The sequence below is a fragment of the Ictalurus furcatus genome, chromosome 1 (genome assembly GCF_023375685.1).
Source record: "Ictalurus furcatus strain D&B chromosome 1, Billie_1.0, whole genome shotgun sequence".
Classification (NCBI taxonomy): domain Eukaryota; kingdom Metazoa; phylum Chordata; class Actinopteri; order Siluriformes; family Ictaluridae; genus Ictalurus; species Ictalurus furcatus.
In genome coordinates this window covers 4,299,927-4,324,044 of record NC_071255.1, presented here as the reverse complement: position 1 = coordinate 4,324,044, position 24,118 = coordinate 4,299,927, and the positions used below count along the sequence as shown (strand labels likewise).

The following is a 24,118-nucleotide window of genomic DNA, read 5'->3' as shown; positions in this document are numbered from 1 at the left end:
ATCTGATTGGTCAGAAGGTGTTTGGTGTTTAGATTTGGCTGCAAGGAAAATCACAGGTTTATATGAAAGTGCTCATTCGACTTGGAAGGAGTCTCCAGTTCCAGCACTTTGCAAGAGTCAGGGGTGAAGCTGTAATTTTTTTACGTTTTCAAAAATGGACATAATAGTTGACAAACTATGTATTTTCACTTCTTAACTTCGAGAGACAGAGAGAGAGAGAGACAGAGAGAGAGAAAGAGAGAGAGAGAGAGAGAGAGAGAGAGAGAGAGAGAAGGTAGGTAAGGAAAGGTAAGGTAAGGAATGACTGTTAATCGCTGCTATAACATGAATGAAAACTAAATTACTATAACTATAAAAGATCAACTTTAGCAATACATTTTTAAAAATTGTTTTATTTGTTGTATAATAGGAATAAATAAAACACTTTGAGTGTGCTGTTATTGGAAAATAATCAACTTTGAGGTGGTAGGAGTAACTCTTGGGTTACTGCTGTTGATTATTTTCCTATAACACACACACACACACACACACACACACACACACACACACACACATCTTGTTTTGACATCCTTTGGGGGATCAAGCCTTATTTAATTCATACCCTGTACAGTGTATATACTGTAATTACAATTCAAAAACAATTGTTGCCACCTCATAAGTCCAGGGTCTGTAGTTTGATGCTAAGCTTGTGTTACTGTCTGTGTGAAGCTTCATGTGTATGTTCTCTCTGGAGTCTCTGTCCATCGGGACATGCCTGATACAGCTCTAGCTGTTTTGGGGCATTCTTGTAGGTGTAAAAACTACCTCAGCCGGCTCCTCTATTCAGAGGAGCAGCAGGTTCTACTCAGAGGCTCTCACAGATTGCCGAACTCCTCACTCTGTCACAGAGAGTAAGCACAGCAATCCAGGCTCTGGGTTACTGAACAGAAGGTTGGGGGTTCAAGCCCCAGCACTGCCAAGCTGCCACTGTTGGGCCCTTGAGCAAGGCCCTTAATGCTCTCTGCTCCAGGGGTGCTGTGCAGAGTAAAGAACTGGTCTAAGAACTGGGCAAAACCTGCATCATTCTTCCATGTCTAGTTTCAACCATTGCACCGAGTCTCCTGGAGATACTTGTTGAATTAGCCCTGATAAACAACATGCTAGTTTCTTTTTCTTAATTGAAATCTGTCTTCATATTTTGAGAACGAAGACATTCACAGCTTTATCTGTTTTGCAGCGTGGACAAGGGAAGCTAAGACACATCACAGAAAGTTTTTTTCATTGCTCTGCTCTGAAGTCAGACAGCAGGTTATTAAGACAGCACATTTCTGACAGACATTTAATTCGTCTGACCTGATAATCATCATGATAGCTGAAATCTATTGGCAATTCCCAATACTATTGTCAATCGTCCCAAGCCTAGCCATTATTTTGTCATTGGTTGATTTTCCCATTGTTTTCATTTGGTTTCAAAGAAATAGTTTACCAGAAAACTCTCGGCATATACACACAAAACTGTCAATCACCTCATCGACCACCTTTGTTTTTATTTATTGTCAAATAACTTCTATAAAATGCATTTATCATAACATAAGCGTGCAAAATTCCCTGCTCCACATAGGCTATACTGATGGTTATGTCAACCTTTTCTGCACAGTGTTGTTTGTTTAGTTTTATAATGGGGAAGAGTACTGTTGCGTATACGCTGGATTCACACCCTGGATTGTTGTTTCACTGGTCATATATTGTTATATTTGTACGTTGCTGACAAAGTAAGTTCTTACATACACAGTTTGTAATGACCTCATGTAGTTAGCTGTACGTACAAAACAATCAGTGATGTGCTATTTGTTTCCTTGGAATTGTTGACAGTTGCCTGTTCTCCAATAATGAACCATGTATACAAATAATTCAAATAGTGAAGCGCTAGAAATACCTAGAATTATATACTGTATATGGTTTTGTACATTAGTTATGTAGACTTGAGAGTAATAATAATAAATGACCTCACAGAGTTCTGTAAAGCTTAATTTGTTAGGATTATGCATTAATTGCACAATAATGAGCAAGTCTGTGAATCCTATAAAGCTCAATTTTGGTGCAATGCCCCACCTAGTGGAGATTTACATGCATAGCATTATTTGTACTTTGTCACACTTGTACACACTTGTAGCATAGTATGTTTTTTGTTATCCAGATTGATTATTTAATATGTTGTGATATGTAATATTCTCATTGTTGTAGAAACCACAAAACTATCCATTCAATGTACAACGCCAAATAGTTGATTCGACAGTGGACTAAGGAATAAAGTAACTGTAGAGTTTCGCCAGTTGATGCACTACCAGTACAGAGACGCACAATCAATTAATCAATCAATCATTCTAACAGTAAGGGAGAATATTGGGGCAGATATCATGATCGACTGAACTTAAAAACAACAGAACGCAATTCCCGAAAATAATTTGTAGAGCTGTAACTTAAAATGAAAAATTGCCATCTGTCCCATTCATTAATATGGGAATGGACAGGGTTAAAAATTCTACTGCAGCCAACCACTAGAGGGCCTCAGGGACATTTTTACTCCCGATTACAAGCTCAAGCCATATCTACAGTCATTGGGGTCAGAGGACAGGACAGGTATGAGAGTACTCACCACTCTCACAGAGCGGGGCTGGAATTTGGTGTGATGTGGTCTATGGCCACAGACTGTTTGTATTTGTCGTTGACATTGCCCTTCTTTCCTCTTGTTTGGGATCAATGCCACAAGAGTCTAAGGTTCATCAGCTGTCGCTTTAATCTTGGTTTTAATTCAATTCTACTTGTCTGTTGTCACGAGTTCCCCTTTAAGCAGCGCGCTGTGGAGCATGTGAGCGCACGTGCACGAGCAGGTGCACGAGCACCTGCTTTTCCCTTGTTGACAATCGTGACATTTCGACACGTGCATTTGTTTATGTTTCTGTTATGGCTCCTCCCCGTTCTGTCATTGGTTATGGTTTCACGTGTGTCTGAATTGTCCTCAGCCGTCAGCCATTACGAGGCTGATTAGGTTTGTATATATACTGCGCGCCTCCCAGCACACAGCGCAGAATATTGGCTAGAAAAGAAACTAGGATCGATAACCATAGTCATAGTTCATGGCATGTTTAGAGTCAGAGTCATAGTCCATGTTTAGGTTCTTTAGTTTAGTTCACGCTGGTTTCTCCGCTACCAGTCCCTCGCTGTTGTTTATGTTTCATGTTTGGTATATCGACCCTGTATTTCCGTGACCGTGACCTTGATTCCTGCCTCGCCCCTTTATGCTTGTTTGCGGATCGCCTGACCTTTGCATGTTTCTGGATTACGTTTCTGTTCACGATTTGGATTTACCTGCTTGTGTCTCTCAATAAAACTGTTAACCTGCAATTGCAGCCTACCTTATCTCCATTATGTCATGAAGCGTGACATCTGTACTTGTCCAATGTGGATAAAGCTCAACTGCTGAAAAAAAATATACTGTCAATTGCCCACTCAAGCATTACGGGATACGGGTTCACAGATCCACCTTATCAGCGAAAAGTGACGCAAAGTACACCTACCTCACACAAAAGTTAGACGTATGGAGGAGATACTGGGACCAGGGACATTGACTGGAAAGGCAGTAAATCAGACATACATCTGCTTCCGTGGATGTATTACCCTCTAGTGCATCCATCATAGAGCTGCTTGTGCCATTGTTGATAGCAAAAACATCTGGTGTGGCAGAAGAGCCAGTCATTGGATATAATGTGATTGGACATCTTTTGCAGTAAGAGAAAGAAAACCATCTCATGTGTCTGTTAAAACGTTGACTGCAGTCAACAATTGCCACAAACAGTTTGGTACTCAAGTCTCCATCATTGACCAGTGATTAAGTTCAACAAAACAGACTGTAATGAATTTTCCTGGTTACACAATTGCACTATCTGAGCATGTAGTATTAGTACATTTATAGAAGATATTTACTTTATTTATAATTGCACTATGTGATATCACCCAGATGATTATGGGTTACCTTTTGAGTCTGGTTTCTCTCAAGGTTTCTTCCTCATATCGCCTCAAGGAGTTTTTCTTCGCCACAGTCGCCTCTGGCCTGCTCATTAGGTATAAATTCATACATTTAAAATCTGTATCCTGTGTTTATATGTTTCTCTAAAGCTGCTTTGGGACAATGTCCATTGTTAAAAGCAGTATACAAATAAAACTTAATTGCATTGAATTGAACTCCACTATGTATCAGGTATACTGTGCAAATAATATGACAAAAAAATACAAAGCAGTCTGAAAGAGATTTATTATTGTTACGACCCGGTCTAGGTCGGGCCGAAACATACACTAAAATAAAAAAAAGAAAAGGGTTGGCGAGACCAAGATTGTGTTTCCTTTGTCTATTCTTCAAACGGAGCACCTTTTATACATACACAGTGGTTTCACTCTTCAGAAACTGGCCAGGCCAAAATAACAAACAAAAATACCCTCTAACCTTACCACAAGAAAACTAACTAAACTACAAGAAAATACACCGTCTTCCCTCACTCCCTAGCTAACCCAAAACCAGGAGAAAAGAAGAATTAACACAAATGGTGCCGACTTCCTACAAACCACTCTTAACCGTGCACTATTTACAGAGGTGACTATTAGTGTGTTAATTAACATATTATATATATATATACATACACAAGTGTATCACATGAATCGTAAGGGGGCAGAGCGTAAACAAAGTCAAATCAGGTATAGGGTCATACACAGGCGAAATAGTCATACACAGGCGAAAAGCACATCTCTCTATACATAAAGCAATGGCAATGATCTGCCCTGGGATGGAGACTGACGAGGCTTAAGTACACTTCCGGAAACATGCAGGCAACCAATCCTGTCGCACAAGGCCGGAGCAGGCGTGGACAAGACGTGATCATCCAGTAGCAAGCCGGAACGTGACGCATGTAGTGGGCGGGGCCTAGATAAGGGGGAGGAGACAAAAGAAACCCATCCCACCACCGACATAGACACAGAAATGGCACAGAGAGCAAACAGAAATACATTGGATAACGTAATAATTATTAGTTCATATAGTGCGATTACATATTCTCAGTAAATTATACTTACACTTCTGCTAATTGCTCGCTGTAGTAATACAGTCACCCTGTCTGAAAAGGGGATGTCTACTAATAGTATTATGGTGTTATGGAAATTGAAATAGACTTTCGTGATAACATGTGATAACGGTTACAATTCTGATTTTGTCATTGTGCAGGAAGATAATGAGGAGTGTGAGCAAAATACAGATATCATTTATAAACTTATAACAATATGGAAAGAAACACTTTTCAATGGATATTCATTTATTAAATCAATGATTCAAACTTAGTCTAAGGATTTACTAAAGTCGATGTTGGGTTTTTTCAATCAATAAGGCATAGACATGAATTGATAAACTAAGGCCACAGTTAAAAAAAAAAAACATTACAGTAACAGGAATGAACACAGGGTAATGGGAACGTGTGTCCGTATGTGAGTACACATGCATGTGTGTTTGTGTGTGTGTGTGTGTGTGTGTTGTGAGAGAGTTTTCTTATTGAAGGGAGATACTATGTGCATGTAGTTCTGCACAGCAAAGGAGATAGAAAGAGAAAGAAGGTGAGAGAGGTAAAGGGAGGAAGAGAGAGGGGAGACTGAGTGAGAATGACCACTCGGTGAGAATGTCTCGCCCCCTTAACCTGCAGCATGCCATGGGTGGGTGTTTCTGGATCCTGCATAGTATGGGTTCTCTCCATCTTCATCTACAAAAAGGTAAGAAAGACAAAAACTTGAAGATATGCAAGTCCTCAGATTTCTGCATTGACTACCAGTACCTTAGATCAGTTGGGATATATGTCTACAAAACCGTTGGAAAAAAACTACATCCAATAATGCTTCAGCTAGAATTGCATTAAATTCATGAAAACGTCTGGGTTACGCATGTAATCCTGTTCCCTGAGAAGGGAACGAGGTGTTGCGTTTAGCATAACACTATGCTTCTTTGACACAGCATCACCTCTACTGTGCCCGTCGAAGTTAGAGGATGTTGCCCCACAGAGGCTCCATCAACAGGCCGTGGCTGGCCAAAATAGCAGCCACGTAAACCCTGATTGTATAAAGAGCCCACCCCACTGAGAAACATTATTGTAAGAACTCCAGAACTGTGGCTATTGCACAGTTCACTGGGTCTACAGTGGATCTCTGCAGATGGGAATCTCCCAAGGAGTGCCATCTCGCAGCGATATTATCCCTGAGAACCATATTCGAGCTGGCCAATAGGCTGCTACTAGCAGCAGACATAGACTGTATTGGCGAATTCCTGCTAGAACTTGTGGGAGCAGAGCGATCGGGGGAAAAGCTTACAGATGTGACCTCGGCCACATGTGCACCATGGCATCCAGCCCTAATTGTGCGGGAGGAGTGAGGGCGAACCACAGTGTGTTGTCTCCTTGGAGGCAAACACATGCAGTCCCACTTGGCCAAACCTCTGCCATATGGACTTCACCACTTGTGGCTGGAGCCACCAATCCCTGGGCCTCAGCCCCTGCCTCAACAGGATGTCTGCTCCCACATTCCAGTTGCCCAGAATGTACATTGCACTCACTGAAAAAACTTTCCCTCTGCCCAGAGAATAATTAGTTGCACCTGCCTGAACAGGGAGAGCGGACATAATCCGCCCTGGTGGTCAATATATGAGACATTGATATATACGGGGACACTCAAATTCTCAGAGCATGTAGGCATCGCCATGTAACACTGATTACTCTCAGGGGTTTTGTCCTTGGCCGAAACACCCAACTTCTCAGCCACCACTGAAACGGTCTCCTGTGTAATAGGCCCAATGGTATGACATTGGCTGCCCATAAGCTCCAATAGTCTCCCATAGAGACTGGAGGGGATGCCAAGATCCAGCTTTATCTTGCTCAATGTTGATAGGATTGACCCTATGCATGTTGGGGATAGAAACGCCCTCATCATAGTATTTTTTTCTAAAAAAGGGATAGAAAAGTTCAGAGATTTTGAGAAAATATCGGGTAGAAATAAAGCGTTTTTTCTCACACAAACAACAGACATGCAGTCTCGCTGAAGATAATAAGGCTGGCAGCGTGGTTCACAGGTGCCATATATACATCATGTGACACACTTAATTGCCACATCACCTGATCATGGCAGGCCTATAAGTAGAGGCATGATTTTACACAAGCTTCAGATACCGGTCACGCGCGCAAGGCGCTCCCATACTGTTATGCTAAATGAACGTTGCATTTGAAAGGGAACTCCCCTTTCTTCCAGAAGTGCATGACAAAATATCAGGCTTCTGGGGGAAAACCATGCGTAAGCCATATTTATATCGGCCATTGTGGGGAAGGAACGACATGGCTATTTAGCTATGCTGAAGATGGAGGAGGCACTTGCGAGCTACCTCTCTCCATCGATGGCAGGTAATTAGGGGGGCCGGCTTTGCATCCAAACCACTGCATAAAGCTGCCGTGGCATTGGTGGGCAAGCCTATGCAGTAGTAGTCTTGCTTGTGGGTCCCTGCAGACAATGACAGTGTTGCAGGCCTACCAAGCAGGCCTGATGAGTGAGCTCGACATATGGCGGCATTCAAAAAAGCCAGTTCCTTCCCTGTTGTCTCGAGCTCATCCGGGCATCCACGAGTGGAGCCTGGGCCAGCACTAGTGCGAGGAAGACCCAGAACCCCCGCAGACAGCCAGGGGAACCAGGCGGCCACAGTCGCGGTCTGCTACTAGGCCTGATCTGAGAATGGTCATAAAGGCCAAGCAGGCAACGAAGAGCGGTCCTGAGGGGATGTGGAGGGACGTATCAGGGGACATGAGGTTGTTAGGGCAGGTAGCCTGACGCTTTCTGATGCTTTCCCTGCAATAGAATGTGGAATAGTTAACGTCACTAAAAGACCATCGGGCAGCGTGGAAACTACTGCCAAATGTGTCTCCATGGGTTCTGTCTACCGTAGAAAAGGGTTACCGGGTCCAGTTTATAGCTCCCCCCCCCCGGTTCAGAGGTGTGCTCACCACAGTAGTCAGCACAGACCAGAGACCGACGTTAGTGCAGGAAGTAAGTTCCCCTTTGGACAATGGGGCCATAGAGCATGTACCCCATTCCCTAAGGGAGGGAGGTTTTTACAGCCATTATTTCCTGGTCCACAAAAAAGATGGGAGTATGCGGCCAATTTTAGATCTGTGTCATCTGAACTGTACTCTTCGGACATACGGGTTCAAGATGCTGACGCTCAAACTTATTGTGCCACAGATTCCGTTCAAGGACTGGTTTGTGGCGATAGATCTAAAAGATGCATATTTCCACATAGAAATATCACTAGCTTTATCCCCTCGCACCTTCACAAAGTGCATGGCTGTCACTCTGGCTCCATTGTGACTCCAGGGCATCTGTGTACCAAACTACCTGGATGACTGGTTAATTCTAGCACGATCCAGGGAACTGGCGGTTCAACATCGAGATGTTGTTCTCGCCCACATGAAGAGCTTGGGGCTCAGGTTGAATCTTAGAAAAGTATGCTTTCTCCAGTGCAGTGGACAACTTTTCTAGGGGTTATAAGGATTCTACTATGATGAGGGCGTGTCTATCCCCAACATGCGTAGGGTCAATCCTATCAACACTGAAGATAAAGCTGGATCTTGGGAGACTATTGGCGTTTATAGGCCTATTGCACAGGAGACCGTTCAGTGGTGGCTGAGAAGTTGGGGGTTTCGTCGAAACCTCTGAGAATAATCAGTGTCACGTGGCGATGCCTACGTGCTCTGAGAATTTGAGTGTCCCCGGTTTCTAGCCTTGGGTCACACTCTAGGGGTGTCTCCTTAGCGCAAGGCGATAATTAGAGACACCTCCCTCACAGGCTGGAGCGCAGTCTTAGACAGCTATCGCTCTGCTCCCACAAGTTCTAGCGAGAGTTCGCCAAGACAGTCTATGTCTGCTGCTAGTAGCACCTTATTGGTCAGCTCGAATATGGTTCTGAGAGATAATATCACTGCGAAATGGCACTCCTTGGGAGTTTCCCATCCATAGGGATCCACTGTAGATGTGAAGCACGCCATCAGCCTCTATTATCTGAAGCGAAGACACAATTCACAGGCCTGCCCTGGTATGACAAAGCTATGCAATGTCTCATTCCCTTCTCAGGGAACAGGGTTACATGCGTAACCCCGACGTTCCCTTTCAAAGGGAACTTCGACGTTGCAGGGTTATAGACATATAGACCTTGGCCACGTGTGCACCATGGCGTCCAGCCCCAATGGTACGGGAGGAGTGAGGGTGAACCACAGCGGGCAGTGTGTTGTCTCCTCGGAGGCGAACACATCCACTTCCACTTGTCCGAACCTCTGCCATATGGACTCCACCACTTGTGGATGGAGCCTCCAACCCCCAGGCCTCAGCCTCTGCCTCGACAGGATGTCTGCCCCTACATTCCGGCTGCCCAGAATGCACATTGCACGCACTGACAAGAACTTTCCCTCTGCCCAGAGAAGGATTAGTTGCGCCTGCCTGAACAGGGGGCGTGAACGTAACCCTCACTGGTGGTTGAAATATGAGACCACCGCTGTGTTGTCTGACACAACTAGCACATGATAACTTCTCAACTGAGGAAGAAAGAATTTCAGTGCTAGGAGTACGGCCCGCATCTCTGACCGTGAGCTGGACAGCCATTTAAGACTGCACCCCAGCCCGTGAGGGACGCGTCTGTCATTACCGTCTTGCAGTAAGGAGATGTCTCTAGAGGATGACCCAAGGCTAGAAACTGCGGGTACCTCCAAATACTCAGAGCACCTAGGCATCGCAGCAACGTGACACTGATTACTCTCAGAGGTTTCATCCTCGGATGAGACCTTTTTTTGAGGTCAGTAAGCCATTTATGTGATGATTTTGATGTATGTTTTGGATCATTGTCCTGCTGGAAGATCCAACCATGACCCATTTTAAGCTTTCTGGCAGAGGCAGTCAGGTTTTCATTTAATATCTGTTGATATTTGGTAGAGTCCATGATGCCATGCATCCTAACAAATTGTCCAGGTCCTCTGGCAGAAAAACATCCCCAAAACATTAAAGAGCCACCACCATATTTAACCGTGGGCATGAGGTAATTTTCCATATGGCTACCTCTGTGTGTGTGCCAAAACCACCTCTCGTGTTGATTACCCAAAAGCTCTATTTTGGTTTCATCTGACCATAGAACCCGATCCCATTTGAAGTTCCAGTAGTGTCTGGCAAACTGAAGAAGCTTGAGTTTGTTTTTGGATGAGACTAGAGGCTTTTTTATTGAAACCCTTTCAAACAACTTGTGGTGATGTAGGTGACTTCGGACTGTAGTTTTGGAGACTTTGTGATTCCAAGATGCAACTAACTTCTGCAATTCTCCAGCTGTGATCCTTGGAGATTTTTTGGCCACTCGAAACATCCTCTTCACAGTGCGTTGAGACAATATAGACACACGTCCAATTCCAGGTCGATTCATAACATTTTCAGTTGACTGTAACTTCTTAATTATTGTCCTGATGATGGAAACGGGCATTTTTCTTATATCCACTTCCCATTTTGTGAAACTCAACAACCTTTTGCCACACATCACAGCTATATTCCTTGGTCTTACCCCATGTTATGAATGACTAAGGGACTTTGGCCTATGTGTTACCTCACATTCATACCCCTGTGAAACAGGAAGTCATGGTTAAACAATTTCCTGTTCCTAGTTACCCAGGTTTACTAAACATTTTTAAAATATCAATGGGAATTTGCTTCGAAAAAAATTTCTCATATGAATTCATAGGGGTGCCAATGATTGGTGCACACCTATATTTAACAAATATATATTTTTTTATAAACCAGTGTTGTGTTTGCAATTGTTTGATATCCATAAGAGCAGAGAATTTTTGTGAATTTTCTGAACAAAAGATCAGAAGTTAAAAAAATAAAGCCAGCATTTTTTCACAGTCTTCTTTGCTCATATTTACCAAGGGTGCCAATATTAGTGGAGGGCACTGTATATATGAAACATGGAGTTGCACGTGTCCATCCAAGTGAAGCCAAACCCTGTAATCCTAACTTGTCAAACCCTGTAATATATTAGATACAAGTCAATGAATGACTTCCCTTTCCTGAATAATATGAGCTTTGGTAGACAGCTTGACTCAGTCTGGTGAGTAAATACAGCAAAAATGTGTGTGTAAAAACACACGTAAACTTGACACCACTCAAAGTAAAGCATGCTCTCGAGTGTTTTATTCATTACATAATGAATGTTCTCTCAACAAAAGACACACAACACAAAGTTGATTATTTTCCTGTTACAATGTCAGAAGATAATAAACACTGAGAAGTAACTCCCATGCATCAGCTACACTAGGCAAATAATATACAAAGCAGTATATTTATTAGTAGTTAATATAATGTGATTACATATTATCAGTAGATTACACTGATATTTCTGAGGAGCGTGAGTGCATATAGTAACTTGCAAGGGTCTTCAACCCCCCTACCCCCAGAATTGATCATATTTATTCGAATAACAAATGATAAATACACATTTTCTTCCTGTCAGTATATTTTTTTATTGCAAACTCATGATCAAGTCAAATGTCTGGTCAACAAGTATTTCTATGAAAATCAAAAAATGAAAAATGGTGCTAAAATAAATAATTAAGTATTTAGTCCCAGGTTCTGGATGCTCCAGATGAAAGATATCGTGTATATATACCTATATATAATATCATATATATATTAAAACAGCTTACATTTTATGAACAAGAATAAATGAAAAGCACCTCAGAACTACCACTGAAGAAACTTTGAGAGAAGGAAATGAGTGAAAATTAAGGTTAAGGAGCATTTAAGGAATATTCTTTTAAGGTAAAGATAAGGTAATGAAATTCAGAAACTGTTTACTTTTACGAGGGTTCAATACTTTTGGATGGCATTTGCCCAAAGCAAAGAGGAAACCACTCTTACAGGATTTTTATAAAAAAAATCTTGAATTTAAATTCTGACTTTTGAAATCATTCTGAAATCATTATTAATTATTATGCAATGCCCAAAGCAAAGAGGAAACCACTCTTTCAGGATTTTTAGAAATAAATTCCTGAATTTCTGCCCCACAAAGGCGTAGATTATGGGGTTGAGGCAGCAGTGACTGAACGCTATGGTTTCCACCCACTGCATAGCCATGCTCAGGTCCTGATGCCACTGACAGGTGCTCATGTAGCCCAAGTGATGCAGGAACTTCAGGAAGATGACAATGTTGTAGGGCATCCAGAAGAGGAAGAAAACAATGACTAAGACCAGCATGAGCCTGACAGCTTTGTGTTTCTTCTGAGATTTCATCGTCATTAAGATGGGGATGATACGCGAGTAGCAGAACACCATCACTGAGAGAGGAATGATCAAGCCGAGGATGTTCAGCTCAATGTAAATGAAGGAGTCCCATGCTGTCCCTTGTGGATATTCCACCCTGCATTTCCATTCATCCGATTCATTCTTGACTTGAGAGAAAATGATGGTTGGCAGAGAAGCTCCCAAGCTAAGTGCCCACACAAACAAAGCCAGGGCTATGCTAGCTCTGACAGACCGGTGCTTGGATAACAGGGAGGTGTAGCAGTGGACAATGACAGTGTAGCGGTCAACGGTCATGAGAATCATAAAGAAGATACTTCCATAGAATCCCAGCATGTAGAGCGCTGTTACTGCATGACACATGAAGATCCCGAAGGTCCACTTAGTGATGGCAGCGTAGTGAGCCCAGAAAGGCAATGAGATCAGGAAGAGGAGGTCTGAAATAGCCAGGTTGAAGAGACACAGATCTGACATGTTGAATCCTTTGTGATACTTGACAAGGACACACACCACCAGGCCATTGCCAATTAACCCTACAATGAATACGATGCTGTAGAGGGAAGGGAGGAAGGTTTGGCTGAATGCCATTACGTTGGTATTATTGCAGGGTGAGAAGTCATGCAGTGATCTGTTGTAATCATCCTTGGCTGTTTATGGGGGGGGGAAAAACGTCTTGTTATGACATGTTGCATGAGAAAATTACAGTGTAATAATGTATACAAAAGCAAGTAAGCAAGCTAACTGTTTTAAAAGCAATGATCGTTCCCAAATCAACAAACTCTTATTTACAGGTGACAACAGTAGATATCTAACAATATTATAACAAATTTACATCAGACTCTGGGTTTGATACATTCCAGAAAGATCAGAAAGGTTTACTGGACACACTGTCAGAATTAGTATTATATATCTGCAAGTCAAAATCTTTTAGGCAGAATTTCATTAAAAATGCTCATATGATTGTCTAGGAAGATTTTCTTTTAATAACAATGGAGAACATTCATAGAAAAAAAAACACACACAATGAATATACAAGATAGTAAATGTATTTCTTAAATGAAATTAACGATACCCTGTCCAGGGTGTACCCCGCCTTGTGCCCCATGCTCCCTGGGATAGGCTCCAGGTTTCCCCATGACCCTGATGGAAGGATAAGTGGTATAGAAGATGGATGGATGGAAATTAATGATTGTTTTGGATTGTTGTTTTTTTTTTTGGCAAACCAGCAGATACATGCTGCTCTGTGCACAGTATGTGGTCTGCATGGGTGAGGAATGGCTCAATACGCAACGATAAAGATTAAAGAAATTAACAGTGCACATCTTATTTATATCCATGTTAATGAACTTGCTGCAGTAAGCACTGTTGCAAGTTGCACGTATAATGGCAGCATTCTGCAGATACTACAAATCAGAAATGTGCACCACACTGTTAACTTATTCCCCTGAAAAGAAGAAAAGAAGAAAGTACACACTTGACTAATTGTATTAACAACCATTACAGGCTATCAAGCAGCTGCAAAATGGAAAGGTTCCACCTACTTGTTGTCATGTTGGAGTACATCGTAGCCATGCTTCATTCATTCCAGAGTGACTTGTGTATGCTGGTATATAACAAGAGCTTGAGGTATGATTTCATGAGGTGGGGCTTTGACTTGTTGCCAGAACTGTTATTTTAACATCGTCTTTGTGAAATCAAAACAAATAATATGCAAATGCAAAAACATTTCTAACAATATGATGAAAATAAAGTCTTTTCATTCATATTCAGTTATTAAATTCAGCGATTTTGAAAATAAGTATCTAAGGGAAACTGGATTGACTAGGCACTGCCTAGTGTTAGGATTTAATAAAGGCGTGGGAGAATAAAAATATCCTTACAATAGAGCATTTCAGTCAAGTGTTTTCAAGTAATATAATTCTCAGCATTGTATTGTCATATTACTACAAAGCCACCGAGGTGATATGGTGGTTATTTTTCAATAAGATGTGGCCATGATTGAATAAACTAAGGTCATGAGAGCTGGTTTGAGCCAGCTAAATACTTAACATGTGACAAGGGTTGAATCATAAAATGAGAAAGCGAAATCAATTAAAATTGATCAGTTTTGGCCACAGGTACCTAAACACACAGAGGTCTCGATTTTAGGCTATAAAACCAGTCTGTGACAGAATACATTGTAAAAGTTATGCAAATACATGTAGACAAGAAGCAGCTACTGTATGGTATTGACGGGACATTTTCAGGCGATTCCTGGTGAAACTGATAGATGTCGCTCTCCAAAGCATGTCGCTCTCTTTGAAATACACTCCGGTTCATCAATATTTAAACACTGAAAATGGTATCATTATTTTAGCTGTCTAACATAGTGAATTCGCGTTTATCATGCAGACTTTCAGCTTTAATTTGAGGGTATTTACATATTTACTGTAGAATTTTAAAGCAATTGCTCTTCAAAGCCAATAGATTTGTTGATATAATTGTGCCTGGAGGCAATATTTAATCCATTATAAAATGGACATTTTTTAAATTGGTAGACAATCAAAACCATAGGGACCTCGTCTATGCTCCAATTAAATATCAATTCATTTTACTGTAGAATTTTAAAGCAAATGCTCTTCAAAGCCATTTCTGATCTTTCTTTCAATATGGAATTACACTGTAGGAATTACAGTACTTTATATATATATGGGTCCCTCCCCCACCACCACCACCACCTTTTTTCAGTTAAATATATGTCTAACTTATGTACCTGATAATAAATGATAATTTTCCTTATTCGGTGTCTTCTCTTTTGACTGGAAAAAAATATACTACAAAAGCAAATAGACTTTTTCACCAGCACCTCACAAACAATTCATTGGATGCTCGTGACTAGAACTTTTTTGCCATCTAAATATTATCTTGTGGCCTCAATATATTATCTGCTGGTCTCAATATATTCACTCATTGCCTCAATATATTAACGTATGGCCTCACTATATTAATTTGTGACCACAGTATGTGTATCATGCAACCAAAATGTATTAACTCATGGTCTCAGTATATTTTCTTGTGGTCTCAGTACATCATGACCGCAACAAGACTTGCAGACTTAATATATTAGCTCGTGGCCTGAATATATTACCTTGTGGTTTCAATATCCCAGCTAACAAAAGTACAGTGCAGTGGTGGCTTGGTGGTTAAGGCTCTGGGTTACTGATCAGAAGGTCAGGGGTTCAAGGCCCAGCACTGCCAAGCTGCCACTGTTGGGCCCTTGACCCTCTCTGCTCCAGGGGCAGTGTATAATGGCTGACCCCTGCACTCTGACCCCAGCTTCCTGACATACTGGGGTATACGAAGAAAAGAATTTCACTGTGCTGTAATGTATATGTGATCAGTAAAGACTCATTATCATTAACAAAAATACAGTGTTGGAAGATCCTATGGATGTTTGTTGTAGGGGACAATCTTATGGGACATCCAAAAAACCTCCAGGGGACTATTAAGGGATGTTTGTGGAAAGTTCTGTAAACATTGCATTTAGGCTGTTTGACCATATTGCTAGATTTGTTCCATTGTAATTAATCTACATAAGGACAATGTTATTTATTATCATTAGTAGTAGTAGTAGTAGTATTAGGCATAAAAGTGATACTGTTTATATATAAGACATGGAACAGATTGCGTACATATCCTTTTGGCTCCTGCTGTCTTCTTGTGTTGGAGCCTAAAGCAAAACTCAAATGGAAAAAAGATTTACCTTCTGGTTATAAACTACCACCAACAGATGACGTCACTATGTTGTCCCACAAGAACAAATCTGAAATTCTCAGTGTCAAAACAGATCTGGCTGTTTCTTTGAAGTCATAGCCTTCTTTATATACATATACAGTGGTGCTTGAAAGTTTGTGAACCCTTTAGAATTTTCTATACATCTGCATAAATATGACCTAAAACATCATCAGATTTTCACACAGGTCCTAAAAGTAGACAAAGAGAACCCAATTAAACAAATGAAACAAAAAATATTATAATTGGTCATTTACTGGGGCAGATTTTTTTTTTCTTTAGCCCCGAATAATTTTCCATTTTTGTCACTAAGTAACTGAAACGTCAGTAAAAGAAGACTGCCTGTAATTTTATATCTTCATTGAACGGAGGCCAGAACAATTATCATTATTATTATTATTTTTTAATCAGTAAATGGGTTGAAACTGAAACAGTAAAGTCCTCTATTGCGGTTAAACCACCAGCCACTCTCCTGAAAGCGCAATCTATTCTAGCCGCACATAAATTTCAAGGGCGCGGCTTTTACACACTTAGCGGTAACAGCACCGAAAGCGGAAAAGGAGCGTCAGTGAGCTCCTACACAGCAGCAAGACGTTAACAATCATCATTAAACAAAAACAAAACATTTACAGTATTTCTGAGATTACAGGCTAAATGATTACAGGTTAAAATGATTTACAACGCCTAAAGCAAAACTCAAAGGGAAAAAAGATGTACCTTCTGGTTATAAACTACCACCAACAGATGACAAAAATGAGATTACAGGCTAAAAGTTATTATAATTCTTTACATTAAAAAAAGGCAAAATTGATCAAGACGTTGTAAAGCATTAAGCTGAATAAAATTCATTATATACATACATGTGTATATATACATAAATACATTCATTAAAAGCATCTTTTAAGAAACTATAAATTTATATAAGAAACTATATAAAATGGACATTTCAAATTGGTAGACAATCAAAACCCACTCAGATCAGTTCATAGGGACCTTATCTATGCTCCAAATAAAGATCAATTAATTTTACTGTAGGATTTTAAAGTAATTGCTGCTCAAAGTCATTGGATCTGTCGATATAATTGTGCCTGGAGGCAATATTTAATCCATTATAAAATGGACATTTTTGAAATTGGTAATATTTGGAGGCAATATTTAATCCATTATATCCATTAAAATGGACATCCATTAAAATGGACATTTCAAATTGGTAGACAATCAAAGCCCAGTCTGATCAGTTCATAGGGACATCATCCATGCTCCATGTAGAATGGACGTTTCCTTACAAGAACAGGCCATTTGTTTTTGTTTTTTTCTACTTATTAGAATTGATGTCTGTACAGACCTGTATATACAGTGCATCCAGAAAGTATTCACAGCGCTTCACTTTTTCCACATTTTGTTATGTTACAGCCTCATTCTAAAATGGATTAAATTAATTATTTTCCTCAAAATTCTACAAACAATACCCCATAATGACAACGTGAAAGAAGTTTGTTTGAAATCTTTGCAAATTTATTAAAAATAAAAAATAAAAATAAAAAAGCATATGTACATAAGTATTCACAGCCTTTGCTATGACACTCAAAATTGAGCTCAGGTGCATCCTGTTTCCACTAAACTATCTTGAGATGTTTCTACAACTCGACTGGAGTCCACCTGTAGTAAATTTAGTTGATTGGACATGATTTGGAAAGGCACACACCTCTCTATAAAAGGTCCCACAGTTAACAATGAATGTCAGAGCACAAACCAAGCCATGAAGTCCAAGGAATTGTCTGTAGACCTCCGAGACAGGACTGTATCGAGGCACAGATCTGGGGAAGGGTACAGAAATATTTCTGCAGCATTGAAGCTCCCAATGAGCACAGTGGCCTCCATCATCCTTAAATGGAAGAAGTCTGAAACCAGCAGGACTCTTCCTAGAGCTGGCCGCCCAGCCAAACTGAGCGATCGGGGAGAACGGCCTCAGTCGGGGAGGTGACTAAAAACCCGATGGTCACTCTAACAGAGCTCCAGCGTGTCTCTGTGGAGAGAGGAGAACCTTCCAGAAGAACAACCATCTCTGCAGAACTCCATCAATCAGGCCTGTATGGTAGAGTGGCCAGACGGAAGCCACTCCTCAGTAAAAGGCACATGACAGCCCGCCTGGAGTTTGCCAAAAGGCACTTAAAGGACTCTCAGACCATGAGAAACAAAATTCTCTGGTCTGATGAAACAAAGGATGAAACTTGCCTGAATGGCAAGGGACATGTCTGAAGGAAAAAAGGCACCAGTCATCATCTGGCGAATACCATCCCTACAGTGAAGCATGGTGGTGGCAGCATCATGCTGTGGGGATGTTTTTCAGATGAATGCAGCAATGTACAGAGACATCCTTGATGAAAACCTGCTCCAGAGCGCTCTGGACCTCAGACTGGGGTGAAGGTTCTTCTTCCAATAGGACAACGACCCTAAGCACACAGCCAAGATAATGAAGGAGTGGCTACAGGACAACTCTGTGAATGTCCTTGAGTGGCCCAGCCAGAGCCCAGACTTGAACCCAATTGAACATCTCTGTGTCACAACATCCCCTTTAAGCAGCGCGCTGTGGAGCATGTGAGTGCGCGTGCACGAGCAAGGTGCACAAGCACCTGCTTTTCCCTTGTTGACAATCGTGACATTTCGACACGTGCATTTGTTAATGTTTCTGTTATGTCTCCTCCCCGTTCTGTCATTGGTTGTTGTTTCACGTGTGTCTGAATTGCCCTCAGCCATCAGCTATTACGACGCTGATTATGTTTGTATATATACCGCGCGCCTCCCAGCACACGGTGCGGCATATTAGATAAGTAACTTAGATAAGATAAGTTTAGTTTAGATTCGTCACCATAGTCATAGTCATAGTCAGGTTCCTTGTTAGAGTTAGTTAGGTTATACATTAGATTTAGTTCACGCTGGTTTCTCCGCTCCCAGTTCATAGTCATAGCTTATGTTTCATGTTTTGTATCTCGACCCTGTTTTCCGTGACCACAACATAGTCTCCTGCCTTGCCCCGTTTATGCCTGTTTGCCGATTGCCTGACCTCTTGTTTTGGATTACGTTTTTGGATCACGTTTTGGATTTACCTGCCTGTGTCTCTCTTAAATAAAACTGTTCCTACTGCACTTGCATCCGTCCTATCTCCGTTACGTCACGAAACGTGACACTCTGGAGAGATCTGAAAATGGCTGTGCACCGACGCTCCCCATCCAACCTGATGGAGCTTGAGAGGTCCTGCAAAGAAGAATGGGAGAAACTGCCCAAAAATAGGTGTGCCAAGCTTGTAGCATCATTCTCAAAAAGACTTGACATCATACTCAAAAAGACTTCAACAAAGGCTGTGAATACTTATGTACATGTGCTTTTTTTGTTTTTTATTTTTAATAAATTTGCAAAGATTTCAAACAAACTTCTTTCACGTTGTCATTATGGGGTATTGTTTGTAGAATTTTGAGGAAAATAATTAAATGAATTCATTTGGGAATAAGGCTTTAACATAACAAAATGTGGAAAAAGTGAAGCACTGTGAATACTTTCCGGATGCACTGTAGATCGCTGAAGTGGGATAATGTCATATTTCTCCAAAATTCTACAGTCAAATTAATTGATCTTTATCATGAGCATCGAGTAACTTACTGTGAATTAATTTCAGTTGGTTTGATTGTCTACCAATTTGAATTTTTATTATTATTATTGTCTCCTTGCACAATTATATTGACAGAGCAGGTGATTTTGAAGACTTTAAAAATAAAATACTTTAAAAGTCAACAGGTAAATCAATTGATCTTTATTGTGAGCATAGCATAGGTTACTGTGAACAGATTTCAGTGGGTTTGATCATCTAACAATTTGAAATGTCCATTTTTTAAGTGCCTCCTAGTTCAAACATGTTGACAGATCCAGTGATTTGAAGAGCAATTACTTAAAAATTATACAGTAAAATTAATTACTCATTATTGTGAGCATAGAGTAGGTCACTGTGAAGAGATAAAAGTGGGCTTGATTGTCTACCAATTTGACACGTCCCCTTTTTATAATGAATTAAAATAGCCTTCTGACTCCATTGTATTGCCAGATCCAGTGAATTTGAGCAACAATTACTTTAAAATTCTACAGTAAAATAAATTAATCTTTATTTTGGGAATGGAGTAGGTCTGTGTGAACTGATCTGAGTGGGTTTTTGATTGTCTACCAATTTGAAATGTCTACCTTTAGGTGCTGTTACCGCTAAGTGTGTAAAAGCCGCGCCCCTAATTATGTGTGACTAGATTTACCGTGTTTACAGGAATTGCGGCTGGTTTAACCACAGTCATCCTCTCGTTCTGAGCAGAAAACCAAGGTGTATAAATGTCTATATAAGTTTGTGAATATGACATGAGCAGAGCTTAAGGAAAGATAATATACTCTGCATGGCACTGTAGCAGATGATAGCTTATTTGTGCCTCCCCTTGGCTAGCAACACCAAACTAGCCTAGTCATGTGTTAGAAAGGTTTTATATTTTAAAAGTATTTGAAAGTTTTATATTTTATCGGTTGGGTAGACCTGCAAACAGTCAGTACGTTTACATGGACAACAATAATTCGATATTATCCCGATTAAGACGATACTCTGATTAAGAAACTAGCATGTAAACAGCGATTATTGATTACCTTAATCCGACTAAAGTCATACTCAAAGTAAACACAAATCAAATTAATTACGTGTGGAGTATTCCTGTTTTAGTCGCATTATCAAAGTGCATTACAGACATGTACACACTTTCATCACACTATTAACATCGTGTGGGAGTTTTCACCGCATTTTGCGATAGGACAGGTACACATGGCAGTGCTCAATTGTCTGACGGCAAAATCGCGTACTTACCTACTACATAGTAGGCAAGATACACGTATTTCAGCTAATACATGGCTTCCAATAGAAATCTATTTGCAGGTACAGTATCCAAACATCCCAGTTTACCAAAACGCTCTATGCCCATGAACCCTCAAATCTACACCTTTACCTAAGGAAGAAATATTAACATAGGGCTTGACTAAACAAATATGTTTTCAGCCTAGATTTGAACACTGAGACTGTGTCCCAAACTGAGTCCCAAACACTGATTGGAAGGCTGTTCATTAACTATGAGGCTTTGCAAGAAAAAGATCTGATTCCTGCAGTAGCTTTCATTATTTTTGGTACCAACAAAGAGCCTGCACCTTCTGATAGAAGTAGGTGTGGCAGATAATAAAAGACCAGAAGTTTGCTAAGGTGCTATGGCACGATCAATAGTATTATTTTATAATCAATGAGAAATTTTACTGGGACCCAGAGCAATGTGGATAAGATAGGGTTGATGTGGTCATATCTTCTTGTTCTAGACTAACTGGACTAACTGGAGCTTGTTTATGCACATACAGTACTAGAACATCCAGACAACAAGGCATTACAATTGTGCTAAATTCCCTATGTGTGTTTGTATTGTGGCGACAGGCCGGCGGCTGGCGCACAAGTAGTAAAGAGCACTCCTCTGCAACTGCCACTGTGGTGCGGAAGAGACAGCTCCACTTCAGCACCACCGATGTTTTGGACAGCCTGAGAGCACGTGGCCACGGGGCGGGGCCACCGACTCACACGGCTGCCGGCTAATAAACAGCGCGGCAATTCTCCACCATCCAGCAGCCGACGGTACAGTATAAAAGGGCGATCCCCCGCTCGCAAAGGGAAAGAGAGCCCCAGAGGCGTGCATGATAATCTGTCTTTGGATGGATTTCGCACCCTGGCTGCACCTGCAGAGGTGAGATCGAAGACGGCCTTCAGCACGGCAAATGGCCACTGGCAGTACCTGGTTCTCCCCTTCGGGCAACACGGAGCGCCCGCAACATTCCAGCGGCTGATGGACATTGTCCTGTGAACCCATCGTACATTCGCAGCCGCCTATCTGGACGATGTGGTCATCCATTCCTCCGCTTGGTCGGATCACCTATTCCACTTGGATGAGGTGCTGAAGGAGCTATGGAAGGCCGGGCTGACAGCCAACCCCAAAAAGTGCCACCTGGGGCTGACTGAGGCACAGTACCTAGACTACCGTATTGACCGGGGCTTACTGAAGCCACAGACGAAGAAAATTGAGGCAGTGAAAGACTACCCCCGGCCTACGTCGAAGAAACAGGTACGTACCTTCTTGGGGTTGGCGGGATATTAACGCAGGTTCGTGCTTAACATCTCCTCTATAGCCTCCCCCCTCTCAAATCTCACGAAGAAGGGCCAATCGGACTGGGTAAAATGGTCTACAGAGGCACAGCGGGCATTCTGAGCCCTGAAAGAAGCTCTCATCAGTGCCCCGGTGCTGCGTAACCCGGACTTCGCCCTTCCATTCACCGTGCACACCAGTGCGTCCGAGACCGGGCTGGGCACTGTCTTCTCGCTGACCTTTGAAGGAGAAGATCACCCGGTTCTCTACATCAGCAGAAAGCTGTCCCCAGCTGAGAGGAGATACACGGCCATGGAAAGAGAGGCCCTGGCGATAAAGTGGGCCATTGAGGAGCTGCGTTACTACCTGGCCAGTCGGCACCTGGCGGGGCTGCCAACACACACACGGCTGCTGGCTAATAAACAGCGCGGCAATTCTCCACCATCCAGCAGCCGACGGGACAGTATAAAAGGGGCGATCCTCCGCTCGCAAAGGGAGAGAGAGCCCCCGAGGCGTGCAAGATAATCTGTCTTGTGTTTCTTGCAGAGAAATCGGAGGAAACTGAGGATTTCACCCCCTGGCTGCACCTGCAGTGCTGACGGACTGTAGAAAGGGACCTCAGCTGCTTGGAAAGCCCCCAGCACGGCCCCGGCAGCTCCGTATATGACACTGGTGCCCGAGCACATCACCCCACTGGACCTCCTTTGCACCTCACACCCTCACTGCACTTAAATGAACTCTGCACATTTGCCTCAGAAACGGCTTCCTTTGTGTCTGTGCTCAGCCCACTGCTGTCTAAGCTCGCTACAGTATGTTATCAGACGCACTCAGAGTTATTCATTTGTCTATTTCAGAACAAACCACACACACATTATACTGTCACCTTCAGTTCTGAATACAATGATCGATGTATCGTTAATGCACTGCTGAGAAGTTCTATATAAAGAGTGAAAACCATCTTAAAAAGCACTCCACCCTAAACCCAATTGCAATATACAGTCCCTTACAACAATAATTTGACCTAAAGGTAACAAAAGCATGAACTAGTTTTTTCGACACCATGTACTGACATTATATTTCTTATCTTAGCAATATTTCTGAGACAAAAGAAGGCTATCCTAGTAATATATTGTACATGAGATTCAAATGAGAGGCTGTGGTCAATAATCAAACCACAGTCTTTTACTGCAGCACCTGATGTAATTGAAAGACAACTGAGACTTGCTATGTAATCAGAAAACTTACTTCTAGCTACCTGTGGCCCTTGTACAAATACTCTACCCTGCTGAAAAAAACAGCTAAAACCAACCTAAGTTGGCTTCAGCTAGTTTTTTTCAATAGGGTATTTCTATTTTGTCATTGAAATAATTCATGAAGTCATCACTACTACATACAGTATTGATGGTATGCAGGTTCCTGTGGTGGTCTTATTCCTAGTTAGCTTTGCTGCAGTATTAAATCAGGTAGTAGCTGATAGTAGTATTGTGTCATCACAGTTGTAGCCTTGCAGTCCGGGGGCAAGGCAATAGTAGATACCATTCATAACTTCTTTTCAGAAAAATAAACCCCACTGTTCTTCTTCTTTCCTCCATGACAAGCTACTATAGAACAACTCTCTTGTCAGTTGATACAAAAGCATTCAACAAGATTCTGCTAAAAAAGAATCCAACCATATGGTCATCTTATCTTGAGAACCAACCAGGCTGGCTTTTGACCCAGTAGCCTTACACATCAAAAGCACTCCCTGCACAGGATAATGGAGGGATATCAGCTTC

The 24,118-nt window shown here is 41.6% G+C and overlaps 1 protein-coding gene across 1 annotated transcript; it reads right to left on the bottom strand.

Annotated features, from left to right (window-relative positions):
* Positions 1 to 11,786: 11,786 nt before the first annotated feature.
* LOC128615970 (C-C chemokine receptor type 3-like) lies at positions 11,787 to 13,941 on the bottom strand. The gene is made up of 2 exons (XM_053638400.1): positions 13,920 to 13,941; positions 11,787 to 13,025 (listed from the first exon to the last, which is right to left on the bottom strand). The coding sequence occupies exons 1-2, from the start codon at positions 13,939 to 13,941 to the stop codon at positions 12,025 to 12,027; spliced, it is 1,023 nt and encodes a 340-aa protein (XP_053494375.1). The 3' UTR covers positions 11,787 to 12,024.
* Positions 13,942 to 24,118: the final 10,177 nt, after the last annotated feature.